General features: G+C 38.7%; 1 protein-coding gene across 1 annotated transcript in view; it reads right to left on the reverse strand.

The window, feature by feature from the left end:
* The window catches only part of cacna1db (calcium channel, voltage-dependent, L type, alpha 1D subunit, b), a 193086-nt gene that overhangs the window by 73525 nt on the left and 93551 nt on the right, over positions 1 to 26010 (reverse strand). The window contains exons 19-22 of the mRNA XM_055167221.2: positions 11602 to 11731; positions 6595 to 6654; positions 6322 to 6428; positions 6062 to 6149 (exon numbers count right to left, since the gene is read on the reverse strand). Of these exons, the coding sequence (XP_055023196.2) occupies positions 6062 to 6149; positions 6322 to 6428; positions 6595 to 6654; positions 11602 to 11731 (385 nt within the window). The remainder of the gene's footprint in view (positions 1 to 6061; positions 6150 to 6321; positions 6429 to 6594; positions 6655 to 11601; positions 11732 to 26010) is intronic.

Below are 26010 nucleotides of genomic sequence, written 5' to 3' on the forward strand. Positions count from 1 at the left end.
TTCTCTGCTGGTGTCGAATCTCCAAGTTTTCTTTTAATTTCGTGTCACAAACGTATACATTGTTAACTTTCATACCCACCACCGCCTATATCGCTTATCCACAATAAAGTTTTTGTTCCGCTTCAAGTGATATTACGATGTAAATTCATTCTTGTAAGCTAAGGTCTGATGTTGTTTTAAGTTAGACTTAAATCATCTATTTCATTGCTAAAAACAATATTATTTTGTGTATTTGGTATAATACAATGTGTTCGCATGGTTTATGGTTAAAAACACATTATTTTCCACACACCGTACATTTTTGTAGCTCCAGATTTCACTCTCTTCCTGAAACGCACTTATTTTGTACAAAACTCTTCGATTTGGAAACCGCTGTGTCCCTGATTGGGCAGCTAATCTGTAAGTTGTGATCGACCTGAATACCTCTGACGTCAGCTGGAAATGTGACACTCCTTACCATGTTTGAAAGATTTGGTCACAAGGCAATGCTAACAGGAGTTAACTTACAGGCTGTGATTCTGAAGCGGAAATTATGATAATGTCGGTCTTGTCCACATCACCAATCCCAGGAAGTAAACTGAGACATACTTACACACCAATGGAAATGTAAAATCGTGAATCGGACCCTCGTTGCTCTTTAAATGTGTTGTTTTGAGTGTATGTCAATAAATAAAGGAATTAATAGAGATGGGCACAAAAACAATAAAATTTCCTCCCGTTTGTCACGCCCCACTTGTAACATTCCTATTCCCCACCAGTGGGGTCCGCCCCACACTGAAAAATGCCGATCTAACCCTACCCATGATTTCCATTAATTTACATACAGATGTGCAGTCGTTTTTGTGACAAAAATACTTTCCCTTAAAACGAACTACTGTAATCACAGTCAAAACTTCATTAGGGAACAGTTTAAAATGTTATACTAATGGAATAGCTAACCAAAATATAAAAATTCCCTAATAATTTACTCACCCTCAAGGCATCCCAGAAGTCAGTTCAGGTCAACAGAAAAATGGAAGTCATGTACATCTAAAATGCCATGAGGGTGAGTAAAAAATGCTAGAATTTCCATATTTTGGTGAATTATTCTTAAAATAAAATCTAAACGGCCGGGCCGTGGTTGAATAGTGCAAATTAAGGGGTTGTATTATTCTCTTCTGACATCACAAGGGGAGCCAAATTTCAATGAGCAGAGAGTGACTTTATAGAGAGATGAAGTAGGTTACTGTAGCTTTAAGACGTAAGAGAGATTGCTCTGTACTCGTGCTCTGAATGACAGGTTGTGTCTGTGTGCACGCATCGAGAGCAACTGTGAGGTGTAACATCTGGCTTGACGTCAGATGGAGGTCATTTTATCATCATTCTGGAGCCCTATTGATGACAAAAGTAAATGGAAAGATCAGTTCAAGAGAACTGCATATTTAGCAAGTACCGATCGAGTCATTTAATGCCATGATCGACTGATAACGATCTGCGGCCGATTGATCGGAGCATCCCTACTTAACACACTACACGGCTAACCTGCTTCAGGGCAGGTTATCTTCTGGATTCAAGACAGAAATTTGACTATTAAATGTGACCGAAGTGAAATATAAGTGACGCAAGTAATTCTCAGTGTCTGTTGCAATGGCTTCACAGTTTCTTTCAAATCTTGTGGATATTATTGCACAAATTGTTAGATGAGTACTTTGCTGAAATCCTATTGCCTTCCTTGATACTTGCCTATATAACAATGTACAGATTTTCTAAGGAAAGAATCTTGTATCTTTGCGAACTTCTTGAGCTGCACATAACAAATGTGACACGTTGAAGCCATGCCCTTACTGTACCACAAATGCTATGTATTGGGTTGCGCTATTTTGCACGTGGTACACAATTGTATAAGGTCGGTGATGCAGAGAACATAGTTTGTCAAACTATTCGCAAGGTGATCCACGAACTCCAGGGATACATAAGTAGCGTCATTATGTTCTTCTAACATTTAGCGAACATGTCCATAAAAGAGGGCTTTTATAAAATTGCTGTTAAGATATGAAAAGCTCAGATGCAAAAGCTGCTTAACACCACCTTTGTCACAAATGAGATAATGATATTAACCAAATGTATTATACACGTTCATCAAATACTCTAAATGCACTGAAGATGAATTTAATGGATGCTGTGTGCAAAATGGCTTTTGATCACATTCTTTTGAGTACTTGAACCTGAATACAACCTCTATGTTGCAGTCACATGAATCACAGCGCCCCCTACTTTGTGCTTCAGTTTCTTCATTTTTACACTTTGACTTTCATCATTTGCAGGATTTTTAGTTGCATCTTTAGTGATTCTGTAACCCTTTGCTATGTCCTGTTCACAGAAGTGGAGGCTTTTGCCCAAAAAGCTTGCATGCACTTAGAGTATTTTGCAGCTAAATACATTGCTTCAGGTTTGGTTCATAGGTTCATTGCTTCAGGTTGAAGCAATGAACCTATGAACCAAACCTGAAGCAATAAATCAAACCTGAAGCAATAAACCAAACCTCAAGCAATAAAACTATTGTGAACCAAACCTGAAGCAATGAACCAAACCTGCAGCACTGAACCTATAAACCAAATCTGAAGAAATTAACATATGAACCAAACCTGAAGGAATGAACCAAACCTAAAGGAATGAACCAAACCTAAAGGAATGAGCCTACGAACCAAACCTGAAACAACGAACCAATGGACCAAACCTGAAACAATGAACCAATGGACCAAACCTGAAACAACGAACCCATGAACCAAACCTGAAGCAATGAACCTATTAACCAAACCTGAAGCAAATAAACCTATGAACCAAACCTGAATCAACGAACTTATGAACCAAACCTGAATCAACGAACTTATGAACCAAACCCAAAGGAATGAACCTACAAACCAAACCTAAAGCTATGAACCAAACCTGAAGGAATGAACCTACGAACCAAACCTGAAGTTATGAACCTATGAACCAAACCTGAAACAACGAACCAATGGACCAAACCTGAAACAATGAACCCATGAACCAAACCTGAAGCAATGAACCTATGAACCAAACCTGAATCAATGAACTTATGAACCAAAACTTAATCAATGAACTTATGAACCAAAACTGAAGGAATGAACCAATCCCAAAGGAATGAACCTACAAACCAAACCTAAAGGTATAAACCTACGAACCAAACCTGAAGCAATGTCTTTAGCTGCAAAACCCTCTATGTACATGCAAGCTTTTTGGGCAAAAACCTCCACTTCTGTAAACAAGACGTAGTAAAGAGTTGCAAAATCACTAAAGATGCAACTAGAAATACTGCAAATGAGAATGAAAAGTCAAAGTGTAAACACGAAGAAACTGAAGCACACATTAGGGGGCGCTGTGATTCATGTGACTGCTACATACAGGATGAATTCAGTACTCACAAGGGACACAAGTTTGAATGTGATCAACAGCCATTTTGCACACCAGCATCTATTCAATACACATTCAGTGCACTTAAGAAAATTTGATGAGCGTATAATACGCACAAGAGCATTTGGTTAATATCATTATCTCATATGTGACAAAAGTGGTGTTAAGCAGCTTTTGCATCTGAGCTTTTCACATCTTAACAGCAATTTTATAAAAGCCCTCTTTTATGGACATGTTCGCTTAATGTTAGGAGAACATCATAACGCTATTTATGTATCCCTGCAGTTCAAGGACCACCTTGCGAATAGTTTGACAAACCATGTTCTTTGCATCACCTATCTTATACAATTATGTAGGCCTACCACGTGCAAAATAACGCAACCCAATAAATAGCATTTGTTGTACAGTAAGGGCATGGCTTCGACGTGGCACATTTGTTATGTGCAGCTCAAGAAGTTTGCAAAGATACAAGATTTCCTTCCGTAGAAAATCTGTACCTTTTATATACGTAGGCAAGCATCAGGGAAGGCAATAGGATTGTGCCTGTCCCTCACTTCTGAGCAAAGTACTCATCTAACAATTTGTGCAATTATTTCCACAAGAAACTGTGAAGCCATTGCAACAGACACTGAGAATTACTTGCGTCACATAGATTTAATTTTGCTTACATGTAATAGTGAAATTTCTGTATTGAATCCAGAACATAACCTGCCCTGAAGCAGGTTAGCTGTATAGTGTGTTAAGTAGGGACGCTCAGATTGATCGGCCGCAGATCGTTATCAGTCGATCATGGCATTAAATGACTTGATCGGTACTCTCTAATTTTGGCGATCTCATGAACTGATCTTTCCATTTACTTTTGTCATCAATAGGGCTCCAGAATGCAGCTGTAATTGGAGACCATTTTTACGCACTGCGAGCATTTATACAAACCATTGCTCATGTGTGAACTGCATATTTTCCCTTCTCTCTCTGCCTTTGAAAGATGTGAGAATTTTCTAATAGGACTGGAGCAATGTGTCTTCACATCCCCATCAAACAGCGTATACAACACTAACCCGGACGTTGCATCTTAATGCCAAAAGTTTGTTATGTGCATGCGTTTTAAAGTTTTTACAATTTAAACTTTTATTTTTCTCTAAAGTGCTCAAGATGTGCGCACAAGTACAGAGCGATATCTCTCTAGTATTAAAGTGACACTCCACTTTATTGAAAATATGCTCATTTTCCGGCTCACCTAGAGTTAAATGTTTAATTTGACCCGTTTTGGAATCCATTCAGCCGATCTCAGGGTCTGGCGATACCACCCCTAGCACAGCTCAGCACAATCCATCGAATCTGATTGGACCATTAGCATTGGGCTAAAAAATAACCAAAGTGTTTTGATATTTTTCCTACTTAAAACTTGACTGTTCTGTAGTTACATCGTGTACTAAGACCACCGGAAAATTAAAAGTTTGGGATTTTCTAGGCCGATATGGCCAAAAATGAGAGTATAGTACCTAGCCATATCTGCCTAGAAAATCACAACTTTTAGTTTTCCGTCGTATTGGAACACAATGTAACTACAGAACAGTCAAGTTTTAATCAGGAAAAATTATCGGATTATGCAAAGCTATGCCAAAACTGGAAGTGCCAGACCTGGAGATCAAAACGGTAAAAATCAACTGTTTAAGGGGGCGTGCACATCAAAGCTTTTACGCCTGCGGCCAGCGCATGTTTTCAATTGTTTCCAATGAGCTCTGCGTTTTTCAAAAAAGCCAGCATCTAGCTTTTTTTTTCCGAAAACCGGCGCTCGGCTGAGAAATATTCAACTTTGGGTGAAAAGCTCTGCTCGTCAATGTCAGTTCTCACACGACCGTCCAATCACAGTGCAGGAAGGGCGGGACATTACCACAGCAACCAACTGGCTCACAGCTGAAGTATCACAGCCATCTGAAGAAAGCTGTCCCTCAGCTGAAAAACAGATGACATTCGGCGTCCTCCAGGGGTTTTCAGCCGCGTTTAAAAGTTTCAATGTGCACAACCCCTAACTCTAGGGGAGCTGGAAAATGAGCATTTTTCAAAAAAGTGAAGTGAACCTTAAAGTATCTATGTCGACAAACACCACTTAAAGTTTAATAACTTTCATGGTACTCAAAACCCAGGACTGGCACAAAACCAATCCTAAACTTACCCTGTGAGCCAGCTAAACTGACTATATGGTATAGGCCTCTGAAGCAATTAAGCTTACCTTAAGAAATAAAGCATTGAACCAAACCTAAAAGAATAAAGCATTAAATGAAACCTAAATGTCTTTAAATCTCAAATTAAAGGCAGATGTGTTAAATAAGGGTTGGAGTTAAAGCATATTGGACACCCCTGTAAATATTCCATATTCAATAGTGCGAGTTTATTGTTTTAAATAAATCTGAAGTGTTTGTCTATAGGCATATTTAAAGGCTTCGTCAACCATGTGAACATGGCAAATCTAAATAAGATCAAAGTTTAAAATAAAGCGTTTCTCCACTTGAGTTTGTGATACAGGTTTTCATGTGTCTAAGCAATTAAAAAATCTACAGAGTAGAGATGGAGTGAAGTAAGTGAGTGTTTACAGACTCTTTGAGTAAGACTCGATAACTAGTTGAAAAGCAGTATAGTGATGTCTGACTTTGAGTCCTTTGGCTCTGTTGATGGCTCGGAGAGGTCGAAGCACACGCAGAATCCTCAGTATCTTCACCACTGAAATGGCAGATGATCTGCATTCAAAACACAAGCGTTCAGTACCATTCAATACTGACTAATAACTGGACAATCATGTCTACTTTTTACATTCGTAATCTTCGTGTAACTGTTAAATGTGATTGTATACTGTTGGTGACAATAAAGCAGTACAACTGAATAGTGCTTGAGGGAATATTATGACCGTACTGTATTCCAAAAGAAACAAGAGAGACTGCAACCACCAGCAGATCCAGTAAATTAAAGTAACTTCTGCAAAAAGCTCCTTTGTGAAGGAAAGCACCAAAGGCCATCATCTAAAGAACATGACAAATACAGACAAATAAACAACACCAGAACAAACAGACTTCTAAAATAACATTGAAACTGAAAAACAATATCACTGTGTATGGCAAACAAAGAAAGTAGTGCAGTTATTAAACAGCACAAGCAGATATGATGAAAGTAAACCGGGGTTTTTACCTTCAGCAGGATCTCGACTGCAAATATAGCAGTGAAGGCATAGTCAAAATAACCAAGAACCTGCAACACACCAGATAATAAACAGCTTAAATGAATGGTCTGATATTAAAATAACATTGCTGGAGTAAGAGTGTGATATAACTATGTAAGCATGGCCAGAAGCAGAGTACAGGAGACAATCACTGGGTAATAAGACAGAAAAACACTTTTTGACTTGGAAAACAGCATATCCAGCGCTTAAGAGAGTTTACACAACATTTGATAGTCCTACTTGTACAGGTTTCTGCTTCATGTTGATCATTTAAAAGCAAAAATAATTAAATACTTCTACTTGTACGGAGGATTTCTTGTTATTTATTACTGTAGAAAATATATAAGGAATAATATGACATAACTATTGATAGTTGTTCACAGGCTTTTCAGTCTCATTACTGTAAACACGTGTATTCTCTGTCCTGGACTGTAGACTATATAATTATTTCATTTAACCTGGTGAAGTGATATAGACCTGTAATGTCATCCGTCATTTGTTTGATCATACTGATCAAAATCTATCAATGTCAATTTGTACCCAAAATAGGGTTGGGCGATAAATCGCCTGTGATTCTCATGCGTATCTCATAAGTAAAGCCGGTTTTGTGATTAGTAGTAAATCGCCATCAACTGCTTTCAAATGGAGCGGCATTTACTACACAAAGCTGTATTTTACCCAGAAGCTAGGCAAAATTTAGTTCATAATCGTGGACCAATCTCCTCCGATAATGTATGCGATTTTGCTAAGCTACTCTGTGAAATATGGCTTTGTGTATTAAATGCCGCTCCATCTGAAAGCGGGGGAGATCCGTATTTCTTCTGTTAAAGAAAATGTGTAAATAGCGCAAGAGTATAGTGTGTTCACAGTCAAAAAAATTTGTCATAATATGTACCCCACACTCTGTGGTGGTACCCTTACAAAAAGAACACATTTCTATAGTCGCGATATAGGTCTGGGATCCATGGCCACTTTTAACGACCATGGACCACCTAAGAGAATGAAATATGACTGACATGTCAAGTAACCAATCACGTTTATCTTGTTTAGAGGCATTAGGTTTTTTTTAAGAGTACTGCCCCATTGACTAGAGGTCTACACGGAAGACCCGAGACCCGAAGACCCGGGACCCGTACGGGTTCGGGTCTATATTTTAAATGATCAGCCGGGTCCGGGTCGGGTCTCAATCTATTACTTCGGGTCCCGGGTCCGTTTAACATTGTGGGTAATACCCGAGGTAGATCGGACTTGGAGAACACACACTCACATTTAAATAAAATATTTCAAAAACAGCAACAAAAACTTAGATGAACTGTCACACACATTTTTTCTATGACGCTAAAATTGCGTTAAAAAGTTTATATTTGGTTGCTCCAACCAGGCAACTAACGCGCATGTGCTCTTTTAATGTTTCTGTGGCTACCAGTCAGGAGCTTCTGCAGTGAGACGCAATGACTTTACCTTTGACAATTGGCTCTTTTATTTAGAAGGCAGGACCTATTCCGCCGTACTGCGCATTTTGCACTGACATCTCTAATTTTTTTAATAACATTATAAATTGACCGTCTTGCTGTTATATCTAAAGTTTTCGCGACTCTGCTCAAAGAGCACAGAGATGATAGCAAAGAAGTAAAGCTAACGAAAGCAGGCATGGCACTGAACGAGCAATCATTATTATAATCCAAATGGGCAAACATTATTAAGCAAGTTGACCCGGCCGATACACAACAAATGTAAAACTGCGTTATTAATCACCATGACTGTAAAGTAGACTTTTAAAGCTGGAATAAGCAATAAACATTTCAATCGCCAAGAGAGGAATAACAAGGTTGGAACTTTCTTGGAAATAAGGATTGTGCATCAGATGTTCAGCCAACAGTCCAAGACTTAAATTTGGACCTTAAGAGTTCATGTTAGTATCTCAATGGTACATATTGGTACCAAATGTAAACATATCTGTAACTAATGGTAAATATTAGGTTTTTTTAAGAGTACTGCCCCAGTGACAGCTACACATTTTAACCAAAAACAAATTTTGATTTAAACCTTAAACAGGTAATACAAAACGTTCTTAAAATTTTTGTAGCAAAATGTAATAATTAAATCAACTCTATAATAAATCACAGTATTGCATAAAAAAACTCTTGATCATTGTTTGGAGTTCATGTTGTTCTGTGGGCCAGAGGTGTAAAGCACTCAAGTATTTTTTTACAACAGTTACGTCACACTACCTGTCTGTCATCCTGTTCTTTTCCCCATGTATTCACAATTTGCCTTCCTCTGAAACCTATTTTCCATCATCCCCTTTACTACTCTCACCTGTCTCGTGTCTCCAATCATCAACCCCTGGCAGCAATCATCATCCTCTTCACTCCATACAAGCATTCCGTTTTCCCCTTTCGTTGTCCGTTCTACGTTATGTTTAAATGAGTGTCTCCTGCCTGCTGCCAACGATTTATTTTTAACCTCCTAGGAGCCGAGCTTTGGTTTGTCTTTTTTTCAGATTTCTACCAGATATTTTTGGATTAGGAAGAACCAATTAAATATAACAACCAAATATTTTTCTTTGAACATGAACCTGTGAATTTGTCCATGTTTGTGTACAACAGGTTCCAGTTAAACAGAATGAAGTATTATAATGCAAACCACAAAAATATCAGGTAAAAGTTTATCATTTCATTGTTCATCTCCTTGCTCAAACACGCCTGGCAAGGATCTGTGTTTTTCATTTATTCCACTACATTACATATTAAATATCATTTAATACATAATATTATTAATAATGTCACATACTTAATTACTTTCACTAAGTAAAATTAAAAGTTTTACTCGAATATTAATTAGAAAGTACTGGGTTTTTAATTATCTTAAGTATGAATGTTAAAAAAACTACTTTTATGCATGTAATGTGGTGGTGTGAGAAGTAGACTACAATATTATCCATCAGAATGTAGGTAAGTAAAAGTTTGTCAAAGAAAAAAGGTCTGATAAAATACACAGCAGCGCCTGCGGGATTTAATCTCAGGGTATGCATAGGGGTAAGGCTGCCAAAACCCCACAAAGCACGTAAACTCGCTTTCACAGACAAAGACAAAAATTCTGTAATAATCAATTATAACCCATAATTTTAATTTTCTCATTTTAATAAGAAGACACTTATTAGCTTTTAATCATGAACTTACACAGTGGAAGCCAGTAAAACCCTTGAACAACACAATTACAAAAAAATTTGCTAAAAATATCAACAAACCATGAACTGCACTAAATGACTGTGTATGACACTGTATCTGCCTGAACTCAAAACTCCATTCATCCGCACTGAATTAATCCCCAAACAAAGTTCATGCCTTTGGGTAAAAATAAACACATCAAGACAGACTAATGAAGACTCTGTTGTATCTTCAGCTCAGACAGACAACTTCTTGTGGAAGTTAAAATTTCATTCTGGAGTCTGAACCTGCACTCCTCCACCACACTTTGTTTGACTTCATGCAGTGCTGCGCAGACAGATCAGTGAATGACATCAAAGTAACAACACCATTTCGAGACCAATGGCTACTAATCGCTCTTGTAGAACTCACACATCCAGGGCTTGACATTAACGTTTTTGCTCACCCGCCACAGTGGCCAGTTGTTTTACAAAGTAACTAGCCACTCAGCATTTTTACTGGTCACAATTTTATTGTTGGAAAATACATTTTATATAATTAAAATTGACTTTGGTATGCTAAAATTACTTTTTAAAGATTAACACACAAATTGAGACTACATATATTAACTGGTATATACCTGGTATTAACTATTTCGCCGCCATTGACGAGATAACTCGTTAATTGAGAGAAAACGCTTCCCTGCCAATGACAAGAATTTCCGCAATACCGCTATTATTGACCAGGGGGCGTAACTTATACAACCTAGAAATAGCGTCTCACGTGAAAGAGAAAAAACTCAGTGTATGTTTTAAAGATCACTCTGCATCTGATATCTATCAAAAGACCTTCACAAAAATGGAATTCTCAGCTTTTTGCTCAAAATTGTGTGTTTTTGAAGAAACCTACCCATATTTGAGAGGTGATAAAAAGAGAACTATGAAGGTAGGATTAAACATTTTTTTGTTTGAAAGCAGAGGGTCTTTTCTTTCATTTGACATGTTGTTTGTTTATATATTAAAGAACAAAATTTTTTGGCATTAAAATTTTTCGAAAATCATGAAAAATGCTGGCGCTGGCTGGCAACTTTTTTTAAAAACGCTGGGGGGAAAGAGTTAATACAGATCATATCATATACTTAGTTGCATGAAAAACATGCAGTTTACACAGCATTTTTGAACAAAATGACCTAAGAATATAAGTCTGTACTGAATGGGTTTCAAACAAGCAAAAACAATTTGCCACTTAAGTAGCAAGGATACTTAATTCAAGAAAGATTTTCTTATCCCATTGGCAGATTTTTTGCACTTGAACTTGGTGCAGGGAGTGCTCATGGGAGTTGTAGTTTTGTAGCGTCACACCGCATATTGTTTATTATTTTACATGGCATTAAAGAAAAATACAATTAGAACAAAAAATAAATAGACTACAAACACTAGAAAAAATTATATTCAACCCGCCAAAGTGGCTAGTGGGAATGGCTGTCTTACCCGCCACAGGTGAAATCTACCCGCATTTTGCGGGTGTTGATGTCAAGCCCTGCCCACATCATATGCCGATCGGTCTCCACAGCGCCTCAAGAAGTCTTTCACCAATCACTTATGCATATGCACAGCTTTTCCCTAAATGCACACCTTAATTTTTTCATATTCTCTCTAACATTCTTAATATGTTGAGTGTAAACAGATAGATCAACAATCAATTCAAAATGTAAAAAACAGTACAGCTGCAGGCAACACTGAAAGTACAGATACTTGAGAAGTGAGCAAAAATACTTCACTGCTTTACACCTCTACTGTGGGCACTGAGAGAGATTTCTCCTCTTACAATGTTTCTGGCAGAAAGGTTACGGATGGGGTCTTCGGCAGCCAGCGAGACAGAGCTCAACATGATGAAGACGAGGATGAGGTTGGTGAAGATCTGGTGATTGATCAACCTATGACACAGCACACGGATCCTGAAGAGATCAGAGGACATGAGAATCAACATTAAACATCAAAATGTGGGCCAAAGCCTTATTCTGCAGATAACATCCATATTTAAAAAAAAAAATATTCTAGCATAATATAGGGGTGAGCAAAATGCCCCTCTATGGCTTCCAGAGACTTTTCATGTTCTTACACACAAGAATTAGTTTGTTTTAGTACACATATTACAGGATATTTTCCACATTTTGTACATTATTCTAGCACCTCTTAAGTCCCACCCTTCTGTAACGAGCAGGTTTGTACAAAGTTCATTGTTCTGAGAAAGAGCGGTGTTGGCCAGCTATCCAGTGAGTTGTGATTGACCGAATTCCTCAATTACGTAATCACGTAAATTACCTTATCAGCCAGAATCTGACCCAGAAAACACAGATGGATGAAGCTGATCGATCAACTTTTCCGATGCAATGTGAGCAGAACATAAGAGATTGGTAAGGTAAGGATACTAAAACATAAAACCATGTCTGCATTTGTGATCGTAGAAACGACAAACAAGCCCTACTCTACACTGCACAACACTCATTTGAATCGTCAGTAGGAGATTCATTAAATATGAAAACATTGGCTACTTACAGGATGTCAGTCAGAAGAACCAGAGTGTAGTTGCAATGTTGGAACTGCTCCACTTTTTAGACAAAGCCTTTGTGTACATCCAGCCTTGTAACTCCAGCCTTATTTAGAAAGTAGTCCTCCTTAAAATGTGCAGCAACCAATCGAACAATTGGGCTGCACTGTTCTGGAACAGTGTTGTAAATAAAACCTAACCTTTGGTTTCTTAATGTTTAATCTATTGGAAGGCCAAACAAAGTAGTTTGCCTTTCGCAACGAAACACAGCGTCTAATCGACAAGGCGGAAACAACAATACTACAGCGTGATTGAAAGTTAAACCCTCTATCTTTGTGTGTACATTAGGGCGGTGTTATTCAAATGTTCAAACTAGTAACTGCATGGTCGTGTTTGGAGCCATTTTAGGTAGGCGTGAATGAGGCTTCACTTTTAAAACAGATCTCTTTGGATTTGAAACTTTTAATATTTGCAACTTTAACACTTTTAACAATGAATTCGGGTCATATGACTCCTTTAACAGGAGAAAACCTTGACATATATAGTTAAAACTAAAATAGATACGTTTTTGAAAGTAAAAGGTATGAATTATCATTATTTCATGGTGAAAATCTCTATAATTGTCAAATGAATTATACATGTACGTATATGGTAAAAATGTATTATAATTATGGGTTCTGTAAGTTAAAAATACAAGTCACTATAACATTTACGTGAAAAACAGTAAAAGTTTCCACAATTCCATGCATTTATTTGATGATATTTCATTTAAATAATGACATTTATTTTTTCTTATTTCTTCACCAAAAATATACATACGAGGGTTTTGTAACACAAAAGACCACAAAGACCATAAAACAAGGACTACAACAGGAAGTGAAAATACACATTACAAAACACATGCTTTAAAATAAAAGTTATGACAACAACACAAGACACAGAACCCTGACAGGTGAAAAAGTACAGAAATTGAAGTAGTATAAGTTCAGGCCCGGCCCTGGGGACAAAGTGGATGTGACCCTGCAGAAACAATTTGTGCCCCCTCAGTTTTCTTCTCATACAAATTTAATTGCTAAGCTAAATTTCGATAATAACGTGTATAAATGAATTCATCCGATGACTGCAACTACCTAATATCAGGCAAATTGACAATTTAAAAAAAGGGACAATTTTTTTACAAAAAAAAAAAGGGACAATTAAGATGCGTCATCAATGCCGAAAGGATTTGTTTTATTTGTTAGTATTGCTCTTTACTGTTCACTAAAACAGTTTTCTTTTTCCTTTTAATTTTTCTCTTCTTTTTTTTACATGAGACTGCTGCATATAATATAAAAATAGCATTATAATAATCTGAATTATATTTAAGAATTGAATAGAAATTTTATTTTTCCACACAATATAACATCTCCCATTATAAAAAAGCAGGGCCAAAAACATTAACTTACCATTAATAGAGTTGTAGACTTCTAGATGCTGTACTTCTGTTTATTCAATTTATTTATAGTTTTGTAACCATTAAGTTCTGTTTTGTCATAGTATTGACATTTACTTTTTACTGGGTCTAAAATACTTACTTTTTTATATTATTAGGGCTGAAACGATTCATCGAGTTATTCGATTAAAAAAATTCCTAGAGGCAAAAATTCTGCCTCGAAGCCTTGTTAAATTCTTATGACGCGCACTATACGCGCAGGGATCTAATTCACACGAACCGTTGTTCAATGTTGGGGAAGCACAACATAGCGTGTGATACATTTTGAATTTAGTTGGCGAGATGTCGGAGAGTAAAGATGTCCACAAACAGCAGAGAATGTCTGAAGTTTGGGATCATTACATTCTTAACATTACATTACATTCAGCATCTGAAGCGAAAACATCCACTGCTGTTTCACCAAGTGTCGCTGAAACAAGGTAACGTGGCCTAATTTTAGCATGCATTCACTGTATAAACTGGGAAGTGATGTTGTGGGCAATTTTTCGAACGGATGCTTCACCTAAAATGCAGTGCAATGCAAGTGATGCAAGTCAAATGCAGCGTTCTATTGAAAATAAAAGGATTTCTGCCGTACCAAACTGCAATGAAGGAACTGGTCTGACTGGGGTGTCTCTTCCTCATGCACAGCACACGTACACACAAACACACACACATTCTGGTTCCATGTTTTGTGCAAAAACATGTGGAAAAAATATCAGATTAATCGATCGATTAAGTGCTAGATTAATTGATTACAAAAAGAATCGATAGCTGCAGCCCTAGATATTATTTACATCAGTTATGTTCAAGTTTTTAGTTTAGTTTAAGCTTTGATTTTTTTCCAGTTTATTCAGTGCTTCAACTTAAACTTATTTCAGTCACTTCGTTTTCACAGGAGACTGGAGTGGCTGCAGTCCTGATGTTCCGTTTCATTAATAATGTCGGATTTATCTTGGCAGTTCACTTGTGTCTTCTTTTCCTATGATAATGACAACAACAACATTTGCATTTAAGGAACTAATGTTTAAAACCTCTCAGGCTGCAAAATCCATCAAGGAAACGCCACCTACGTTGCTGAATTTCACTGTCCCATTTTTTATTTCAAAGAATTTGCCTAAGATTATGTAATGGATAACAGAGTTAATTCAAGATTATCAGGCTTATTAAATTGTTAGTCGATTTAGTAGTTAAAGTCAAATGTCTATAGGCAAAATTATCTAGGTAGCCGTTTAAATAAAAAAGGAGCAGGAAACAGTCACGGTAAGGTATAGTGTGGAGCCCTAAAAGAATGAAAATGCCCCACCAAATTATGCGATGCTGGCGCCGGGCCTTTATAAGTTCATAACTTATGATAACCATGATAACCTGGGGTTTGCTGACTGGATTATGCTTTGCCCTGGTTTATCGAGAAATTAAGAAGACGGTGACAGCTGCCAAAAGTCCAAAAAAGCTGCCCGGGATGATTGAAGCGGTGGGCAGAGCAGTCAGCGCTCAGGCTGGGACTATTAACCGCATTTTGGATAACAACTTGGAAATGACCCGCAATATGGATACCATCAAGGAGATGCAAACGGATTTGAAAAACATCAAGGAGATGTCAATGGATTTGGAAAAACTGATGGACCAGAATGGACTAAGAGAGTAGTCGTGTAAAGGAATGCGGCTACTCGCCCCAAGACAAAATAATTGCAATCTTATCTGCTTTCGGCCCCCTTATCCAGCACTGGCCTCGGCCAAGGCCGCTGCTGGAACAACAACTCCCTCGGAAGAGCATTGCAGCGAGATGCTTTTGCACTCCCTTACCCCTCTCCCAAAGACACCTAATGATTGTTGACTCGGTTTGGACCTAATCAAGGTCGTCTCCATAGCAATTTGCTGTGTCAACGCTTTAAGATCTTGCGGACTGAGGCACCGAGATTTGGGATGCCGGGCAAAGCGACTCTCTGAAGGCCTACACACACACGAACTCTTACACAGACTCACATATATATGCAATCACCACCCAGTACCCAAATCCCTCGCCTTCGCCGCTTTGTACCCCCCAGCCGGACAGACGAGTCTGAGACCAGCGCCGAACATGGCTGCAGGACCGGATGGCTGCTTGCCTGCGCTGGGCTATCTCCAACCCCCATTCCCCCCTATCGTGTTGCAAGTTGTGTGTTGTTCATGTTGTAGGATGTACTGACTATGTGCTTATGTTGCTGAGGTGTTTTTTTCCCTGTTCCCAAACTGTACTCCTTTTGGAGCATAGTCTGGGGGTTTGTTTTTTTAACCTAACCTCTCTCATGTAATGCTGTACTTCTTCTCAATGCTCTGTCAACCTGTTCTGTCTACCCCCATTGTTTTTTATGTATTGTATGTATGGACAGGTTGATGGCTGTAATTTCGTTGTACTTGTACAATGACAAATAAAGCTTCATTCATAATATAGCTTTATATTTATATTTATGTCTTTAAACAATGTTATATCACAGGCAACAGACTTGGCAAGAGTAACATCCTGCTCCTTATGTGGGTGGCTAGCATTGAAGTCGCTCCCTTCAGACGCCTTCATCTGAGGGCAGAGCTGCATGACCTGTTAACTTCACTGTGTTTTTAAGTGGGCACCCCAGCTCACTGGTGTTTCGTCAACTAACCCACGACACCTCCACAGGGCTTGACAGTAGAACCACCATCCTGGAACTGCTCCCTCTGTCATTCAGGACTTCACCACTCAGCTCTTCGCCCCTCTCTGCCAGCCTGGTTTAGCCCCCGCTCGCTCCTCTTTAACCACAGCTATATGGATGCAGTCTCTGCCTGCTTTTATGTATTATTCCCCAGATTCTTGCAAGTTTCCCCCCTAACCTTCTAGCATTTCCAATGTTCTTCAGGGTGACTGTCTCAGGAACCGCCTAAAACCCACCTCCATCGGTAGATTCCAGGCTTTCCAACTTCTCTGCTGGCTCTCAGAGATGAGGGACTTGTACTTTCCTAGCTTGTGTTTATGAGCCTCCTCGATCCTCTCCTCCCAGGGTACAGTCAGCTCTATTAGGGCCACCTGCTTTGTTGATTGGGACCAGAGTACGATATCTGGTCGAAGGCTGGTGACGGCAATCTTCTATGGAACCTTGTGTTGCCTTCCAAGATCAACTCTCATCTCCCAGTCCTCTGTCGTACCAAGGATCCCTACTGCCTTCTCCCAAAGCCTGAGGACTCCAATAAAGTGGGGGCCTTTGTCTTGGGCCTTGGATCTTTTGCACTTCCTCTCCTTCTCCAGTCCATCGGCCAGTTGACCAGCACCTGGTCATGTCGCCACTTGAACCTCCCTTCAGTCAGGCCTGCCCAACAGGATGACAGAATGTGCTCCATTCTGTTTGCTGGTCTCTCGCACAGTGCACAGGAGCGATCCTCTGTCAGTTTCTATCTTCTGAGGTTTGTTGATGTTGGCAGCACTTCGTACACAGAGCTAAGTAGGAACTTTATCCAATGCCCCTCCATGTTCCTGATATCTTTCCAACTCAGGGATTTTCCTCTGACACGTTCCCACCAAGTCCAGCTGCCTTGCTGTTTCATGGCTACTGCCCTGGCTTGTTTGCTCTCTTCCCCCACAGCCCAAATCTCCTTCTGCACAATCCCTTAACGGTCCTTTGCCTTTGTCTTCTTCCAGCTTGCTCGGGTAATGACTATCAGGGCCAGCCTCCCTTGCGTCACTGTGCCAATAATGTATGCATGTTATAAGTGCTCCTCTACTTCACTCAAAGCTCCGCTATTCTTCCACTACCGTCCTGTCTCCACTACAATGTTCCCCTCTTGCACAGCCTGATCATCATCATCGCAACATCATGGCCAACCAAACTTTGGCTGTGTTAAATTCCTCTACAACTGATGTAAATGGGAATTGCAGTTTGCTCCAGGAGCTGTATAGCCCTATAAAGCAAAAGCTTTTGGGGACAGACAGCCACCTCCTGAGAAAGTTGTTAATTCTCCTTTCCAAAGCCTCTACTGTTGTCAAGGGAACCTATACAAGCAGTGGCCACAGGAGCCTTAAAAGCATGCCGTGTTGATAGCCCCATGTATGTATAAGTTCATAATATAGTTTCAAACACACATACATACATACATACATACATACATACATACACACACACATACACTGACTCTCATATACATACATACATACATACATACATACATACATACATATAAACATATACACACACACACACACACACTCACATACATGCATACATACGTCACATTCACACATGTAACATGGTCACATTCACACATCCACAAATTCTCATTCACATACACGCATACATACACTGATGCACAACAATAAAACACACATGAAAATTCAACAGGTTTTGGACCAAGATCTTTGCTTACAAAAAGCTTTTTTATACAGGCTTTTGTGTGATATAGACAGTATTGTGGAACTCGCAATGGAGGATAGACTGAGTTTCTGAGAAGCTGTGCAGGTCATTGAGAACTAGGCCATGTAGAAACTTCAAATGAAATATTTGATGAAAGCCAAGGAACTTTGGGGCATGGTAATGGATACTGACAATGTTGCAGAGGGAGCAAATGCCCAGAGACAAGAGCATAATTCAAAAAAGGAAAGCTGTGTTGGTTTTCTGTATTGGTGCTAAATGTGAATATGTCTCAGTTGTATGTAATAACAGGCTCTTAGACCTGTAAAGAAGCATGGGACACGCCAAATGGACATTTTGAGAGAGATACTCTTGCAAATAAGCTTTTTCTGAAAAAAAAACTTTTTCTGAAAAAAAAAAGGTGTGAAATAAAATAAGGATAAAGAATAACTGAACATTTGAAACAAATAAAGAACTAACTGACCAGTTAGGAGGGATAGTTGATGTGATTGAGGAAGATGATCAGATTGTAACACTGCTGGGTAGTCTGCCATCAAGCTATGCTACAATTGTTACTACACTTGAAACTAAGTTGGACAATTTAATGCTGCAGTTTGTTCAGCAAGCATTAATAAACGCTGTATCTGGTGGTGCATCAGTGAGGCCATCACAAGTTTGTAGTGATATGCAATTCAACTCCAAGGGAATAAGAGCTGACAGACCCAGCTAGTGGAGATGTTATAAGTGTGGGCAAGAGGGACATATCAAGAGACACCGTCCAAATAAGAAAATATAAATTAATAAAACACACAAGACCAATAACTAACACATGAACAAGCAGAAGACTCACCTGAGAGTGCTTATGGCTAAAGAGTCAAAAAAGGATAAGAATGCATCAGATCGAGTGGTTGATTGACTCTAAAGCGTCAAAGCCAATGACGTGTCATGAAGAAATTCTCCAAAACCACAGTCTGTGAAACTTGGTGAAGGCAGAGTTGTAAACATCCTTGGACTTTGTCATCCTCAGTTTAACATATTCAAAGTCATGAGGGCAAAAATGTTAATTAGGGGCCAAGCCCGCAGGGCGGCAGGCCACTATTGCGTTTGATGGTTTTCTTATTATTATTATTATTATTATTATTATTATTATTATTATTATTATATTTCTTCTTCCCCAATGGGAGTCTATGGCAGCCCTATGAACCGTACATAGGAAAATGAAACAAATTTGGCACACTTGTAGTGGTGGTCCTAAATAGTCATGTGACCAACTATGGGGTCTCTAGCATTAACTCTATAGCGCCACCAACACTTCAAAAATTCAATATTCAAATGGTTATAACTGTAGAATCATTTGATCAACAAAAACTCTACCTACTACATCTGATTCCTCTCCTCACGCTCATTACAATGACCACCTTACATTAAGACTCCACCCATTACAGTAGCGGCCATTTTGAAAAGTACAGTATTTTGTTTTTTCGCTACTACTTTTGCAGCGTTCATTGCATTGTTACGCAATTTGGCACAGATAATCTTTGAACCGAGCCGCAGAGAAATGACCGAACAGAATTTTGATTTTTATCTTTGTTCAAAAGTAATAAATGCGTACATTTATCAATGTCGACCCAAAATTCGTTCTGAGTCATTATCTCGGCCATTCTTTGATCAATTGAAATGAAACTTGGTACCCTTCATAAGGACCATGCACTAGGGTACCATGCCAAATTTGAGGACAGCGCCACCTATGGGTCATGAGATATGAAAAATGGCTATTTTTGCCCATAACTATTGAAATGTTTGATAGAAAATTATGATCTTGGTGTCTATGGATTCTTTGGTTCATGACCAATCTGTCGATATATATTATGCCGGAAATGACCAAACCGCCTGTCCACTATTTTGAATTTTGTTTTGAATTGGGATAACTACTATTCTATATAATGTATCGGCACAAAAATCGGTAGGATGCATCGGTATGATGTCCTGAAGGTACCTGGGAAATCTGAAGACAGCGCCACCTAGGGTTCATAAACTATATAAAACAGCCCATAACTTCTGAAAACTTTGATATTCATTTTCTTTGTGAATTTTTATTCACTGGTTTATGTCGATTGCAACGATATCTCATTTGTCAGTTTTCAACATTCTGTTCATATCTTACTTCAGAGCATATGTGAAGTAGTTTTTTCGCTACTACTTTTGCAAATTAAGTCTATTTTATGCCAGGCTGTGCTCACATAACCTTTGGAGCAATCCGCACAGAAATGACCGAACACATTTTTGATATTCTCTGCCATTCCCGAGAAATTCCTGTCCAAAGTTGACTGTCCCTGTGACATTGTCTCTTCGTCATATTAAATTATTATGACTATAATATTATAACATGTTGTGCATTCCTATACAACATGTTTTTCTTGACTTAAACTTTAACTCTTCTCACTTAAACTATCTGATTCTCATATAAATTGTAATTTTGTTATTTCTGCTCTGCAATGTCATGTCTGCACCTTCCTTCCTCCATTTGAATGCTTGCAGCTCTGAAAACCTTGGCAAGCTACACTGCCTGTGTAGCTCAGTTTACTAAATCGCATGCATCAAAACTCAGAGGTTAAGGGTTCGAATCCTGTCTGATGCATGTGTTATGTTTTTCTATTAATTTTTGTTTTGAGTTTATTCTCACCTATTATTATCAACCAGTCTGTTTTCCATGTTCTGCACGGCTTGCAATTTGGTGGCCAAGCATCATCACCAGTTCAAAAATGCAGTAGCGGCCATTTTGAAAAGTACAGTATTCAGTTTTTTTGCTACTACTTTTGCAGTGTTTGTTAAATTGTTACACAATTTGGCTCAGATTATCTTTGGACTGAGCCACATAGAAATGACCAAACAGAATTTTGATATTTATCTTTGTTCAAAAGTAATAAATGCGTACATTTATCGATGTCGACCCAAAATTCGTTCTGAGTCATTATCTCGGTCATTCTTTGATCAATTGAAATGAAACTTGGTACCCTTCATAAGGACCATGAGCTGGGGTACCATGCCAAATTTGAGGACAGCGCCACCTATGGGTCATGAGATATGAAAAATTGCTATTTTTGCCCATAACTATTGAAATGTTTGATAGAAAATTATGATCTTGGTGTCTATGGATTCCTTGGCTCATGACCAATCTGTTGATATATATTATGCCGGAAATGACCAAACCGCCTGTCCACTATTATGAATATTGTTTTAAATTGGGATAACTATTATTCTATATAATGTATCGGCACAAAAATCGGTAGGAAGCATCGGTATGATGTCCTGAAGGTACCTGGGAAATCTGAAGACAGCTCCACCTAGGGTTCATAAACTATATAAAACAGCCCATAACTTCTGATAACTTTGTCTGATATTTATTTTCTTTTTGAATTTTTATTCACTGGTTTGTGTCGATTGCAACAATATCTCATTTGTCTGTTTTCAACATTCTGTTCATATCTTATTTCATAGCATATGTGAAGTAGTTTTTTTGCTACTACTTTTGCAAATTAAGTCTATTTTATGCCAGGCTGTGCTCACATAACCTTTGGAGCAATCTGCACAGAAATGACCGAACACATTTTTGATATTCTCTGCCATTCCCGAGAAATTCCTGTCCAAAGTTGACTGTCCCTGTGACATTGTCTCTTCGTCATATTAAATTATTATGACTGTATTATAACATGTTGTGCATTCCTATACAACATGTTTTTCTTGACTTAAACTTTAACTCTTCTCACTTAAACTATCTGATTCTCATATAAATTGTAATTTTGTTATTTCTGCTCTGCAATGTCATGTCTGCACCTTCCTTCCTCCATTTGAATGCTTGCACCTCTGAAAACCTCGGCTAGCTACACTGCCAGTGTAGCTCAGTCTTCTAAATCGCATGCATCAAAACTCAGAGGTTAAGGGTTCAAATCCTGTCTGATGCATGTGTTATGTTTTTCTATTAATTTTTGTTTTGAGTTTATTCTCACCTATTATTATCAACCAGTCTGTTTTCCATGTTCTGCACGGCTTGCAATTTGGTGGCCAAGCATCATCACCAGTTCAAAAATGCAGTAGCGGCCATTTTGAAAAGTACAGTATTCAGTTTTTTTGCTACTACTTTTGCAGTGTTTGTTGAATTGTTACACAATTTGGCTCAGATTATCTTTGGACTGATCCACATAGAAATGACCAAACAGAATTTTGATATTTATCTTTGTTCAAAAGTAATACATTTGTCAACAGGAATAACTTTTAAACCATTTAATCAACTAAACTTCTATGCAGAATATTTAATGGGATAATCTATGCCTTCCCAGTAGCTCAACCAAATGCGTGATGGGCATGAAATCCAGAGGTTACGGGTTCAAATCCAGCGTAGGGCAGCAATTAAAATGGTTGACAAATTTGTGTCATGTAGAGTCAAATGTTCAAACAGGTTTGACTACCTACAGGGGATTAAAAAATATTCTGTTCTAGAGAAGAATCTCTCCAAACTTGAACATACACATTGTGACTTAAGCAGCTGTGTGTAAGTATGTCTCCCCTCTAGCTCAACCAGATGAGTGACAGGCATGAAACCTGGAGATTGTGGGTTCAATTCCTGGCTAGGGCAGCAATTGAAATCTCTCACTTTAGAGTCAAAAGCTTCAATTCATTATTTGTGTTTTACTTTATTATTTTATTTCGTTTGTGCTCTTTTGGTTTAAGTCTCATGTGTAACAAGTATGATGTTTTAGTGGTTAAATTGTTTTCTAGGTCAGCATTGGACTAATCCGTCCTTCTTTCAGCATGCAAATAAATATTATACATTGCATTCTTCAATTGCATGTCCTTTCAGCTTCGTTGCGTGTTGCAGGACCATTGTTGCTTGGCCCCGTATCGCTGTCTACAGCTATATTGGTCATTGTTTCTGTTAGTAAATTTTTCTTCTTCCCCAATGGGAGTCTATGGCAGCCCTATGAACCGTATGTAGGAAAATGATGAAATTTGGCACAGTTGTAGTGGTGGTCATAAATAGTCATGTGACCAAAAATGGGGTCTCTAGGAGTAACTCTATTGCGCCACCATCAGCTCAAAAATTCAATGTTCAAATGGTTATAACTCGTGATCCATTAGATCTATGAGAATTCTACTTAGTACACGTGATTGCTCTCATCTCGCTTATTGAATTTGATACTTTACAGTAAGACTCCTCCCATTACAGTAGCGGCCATTTTGAAATGTTCAGTATTTCGTTTTTTCGCTACTCCTCCTTCAAATTTGGTTCAATTCTTATGAGATTTGGCACAGGTGATTTTTGGAGTGAGCCGCATAAAAATGACCGAACAGAATTTTGATATTTTTCTTTATTCAAAAGTAATTAATGCGTGAACTTAACAAGATTGACGCAAAATTGGTTCTGAAGCTGTATCTCGGTCATTCTTTGATCAATCGAGATGAAATTTGGTACGCTTCATGTCGACCATGAAATGGGGGTCCCTGCCAAATTTGGTGACAGCGCCACCTATGGGTCATGAGATATGAAAAAAGGCTCTTTTTGCCCATAACTATTGAACCGTTTGTCAGAAAATTATGATCTTGGTGTCTACGGATTCCTTGGCTCATGCCGCATCTGTCGATATGTATTATGCCGGGATTGACCGAACCGCCTGTCCGCCATTTTGAAATCTGTGATAAATTGCTATAACTTTTGAAGTATCGGATATATCGGCGCAAAAATCGATAGGGAGCTTCGGCATGACGTCCTGAGGAAATCAGAGAACAGCGCCACCTAGGGTTTATAAACTATAACAGTTCTTATAGAACTGCTTATAACTTCTGAATTCTTTGTATGGCATGTAAGCTCTGTTCTGCTGCCCCGTGGGCTGTGTCTACTAAGTGGCGCATCTGTTAAGTCGTATGCATAGAGATCCTGAGTTCTTGGGTTCGAATCCCGCCTGAGGCAGATGTTAATTTCTTCTATTAAAGTTTTGTTCTTTCCCACCTATTCTTCTTGACCTGTCTGTAGTTCACATATGTTCTATTTTTGCCATGTTTTCTGTTGCTGCTCTGCACTGCGGTGGTTCTGCTCTGTCATTGCTACGCTTTGGGTTCTTTGCTGAGCCTTGTGTTCTTGATGCACCTTGGGTGCTCAATGCGCCCTGGGTGATTGATAAGTTGTATGTTTCTTGCTGTGGTTTGTGTGCTTTGTGAGCTTGCTGTGCTTTGTGTGCCTGCTGTGATTTGTGTAATTGCTGTGCTTGCTGTGCTTTGTGTGCCTGCTGTGATTTGTGTAATTGTTGTGCTTGCTGTGCTTTGTGTGCTTGCTGTGCTTTGTGTGCTTGCTGTGCTTTGTGAGCTTAATGTGCATTGTGTACTTGCTGTGCTTTGTGAGCTTGCTGTGCTTTGTGTGCTTGCTGTGCATTGTGAGCTTGCTGTGCTTTGTGTGCTTGCTGTGCTTTGTGTGATTGCTGTGCTTTGTGAGCTTGCTGTGCTTTGTGTGCCTGCTGTGATTTGTGTAATTGCTGTGCTTTGTGTGCTTGCTGTGCATTGTGAGCTTGTTGTGCTTTGTGTGCTTGCTGTGCTGTGTGTGCATTGCGCCGAAGGTGCTTGACCCCGTGTTGCTGCTTGCAGCTATATTTGTACTTTCTTCTTTTTCTTCCCCAATGGGAGTCTATGGCAGCCCTATGAACCGTATGTAAGAAAATGATGAAATTTGGCACAGTTGTAGTGGTGGTCATAAATAGTCATTTGGCCAAAAATGGGGTCGCTAGCAGTAACTCTATAGCGCCACCATCATCTCAAAAGTTCAATGTTCAAATGGTTATAACTCGTGATCCATTAGATCTATGAGAATTCTACTTAGTACACGTGATTGCTCTCCTCCCGCTTATTGAATTTGATACTTTACAGTAAGACTCCACCCATTACAGTAGCGGCCATTTTGAAATGTACAATATTTCGTTTTTTCGCTACTCCTCCTTCAAATTTGGTTCAATTCTTATGAGATTTGGCACATGTGATCTTTGGAGTGAGCCGCATAGAAATGACTGAACAGAATTTTGATATTTTTCTTTATTCAAAAGTAATTAATGCGTGAACTTAACGAGATTGACGCAAAATTGGATCTGAAGCTGTATCTCGGTCATTCTTTGATTAATCGAGATGAAATTTGGTACGCTTCATGTCGACCATGAAATGGGGGTCCATGCCAAATTTGGTGACAGCGCCACCTATGGGTCATGAGATAGGAAAAAAGGCTATTTTTGCGCATAACTTCTGAATCGTTTGTCAGAAAATTATGATCTTGGTGTCTACGGATTCCTTGGCTCATGCCGCATCTGTCGATATGTATTATGCCGGGATTGACCGAACCGCCTGTCCGCCATTTTGAAATCTGTGATAAATTGCTATAACTTTTGAAGTATCGGATATATCGGCGCAAAAAAAAGGTAGGGAGCTTCGACATGTTGTCCTTAGGGTACCTGGGAAGTCAGAGTATGGCGCCACCTAGGGGTTATAAACCGTAACAGTTCTTATAGAACTGCTTATAACTTCTGAATACTTTGTCTGATATTCATTTTCTTTGTGAAATTGTATTCACTGGTTTATGCCGATCGCAACGATACCACATTTGTCATTTCCCATCATTCTGTTCATATGTTATTGTAAGGAATATGGTAAACGATTTTTTCGCTACTCCTTTTACAAATTTTGTTTATTTTATGCCAGGCTCTGCTCGTATAATGTTTGGAGCAATCCGCACAGAAATGACTGAACAGATTTTTTTGGCACCTAGGAATTTTTTTGAGAAAAATCTCTTTAAAGTTGACCGTGACTGTGACGTTGTCTATTTGTCAT

Source organism: Misgurnus anguillicaudatus, chromosome 5, assembly GCF_027580225.2.
Source record: "Misgurnus anguillicaudatus chromosome 5, ASM2758022v2, whole genome shotgun sequence".
Lineage (NCBI taxonomy): Eukaryota > Metazoa > Chordata > Actinopteri > Cypriniformes > Cobitidae > Misgurnus > Misgurnus anguillicaudatus.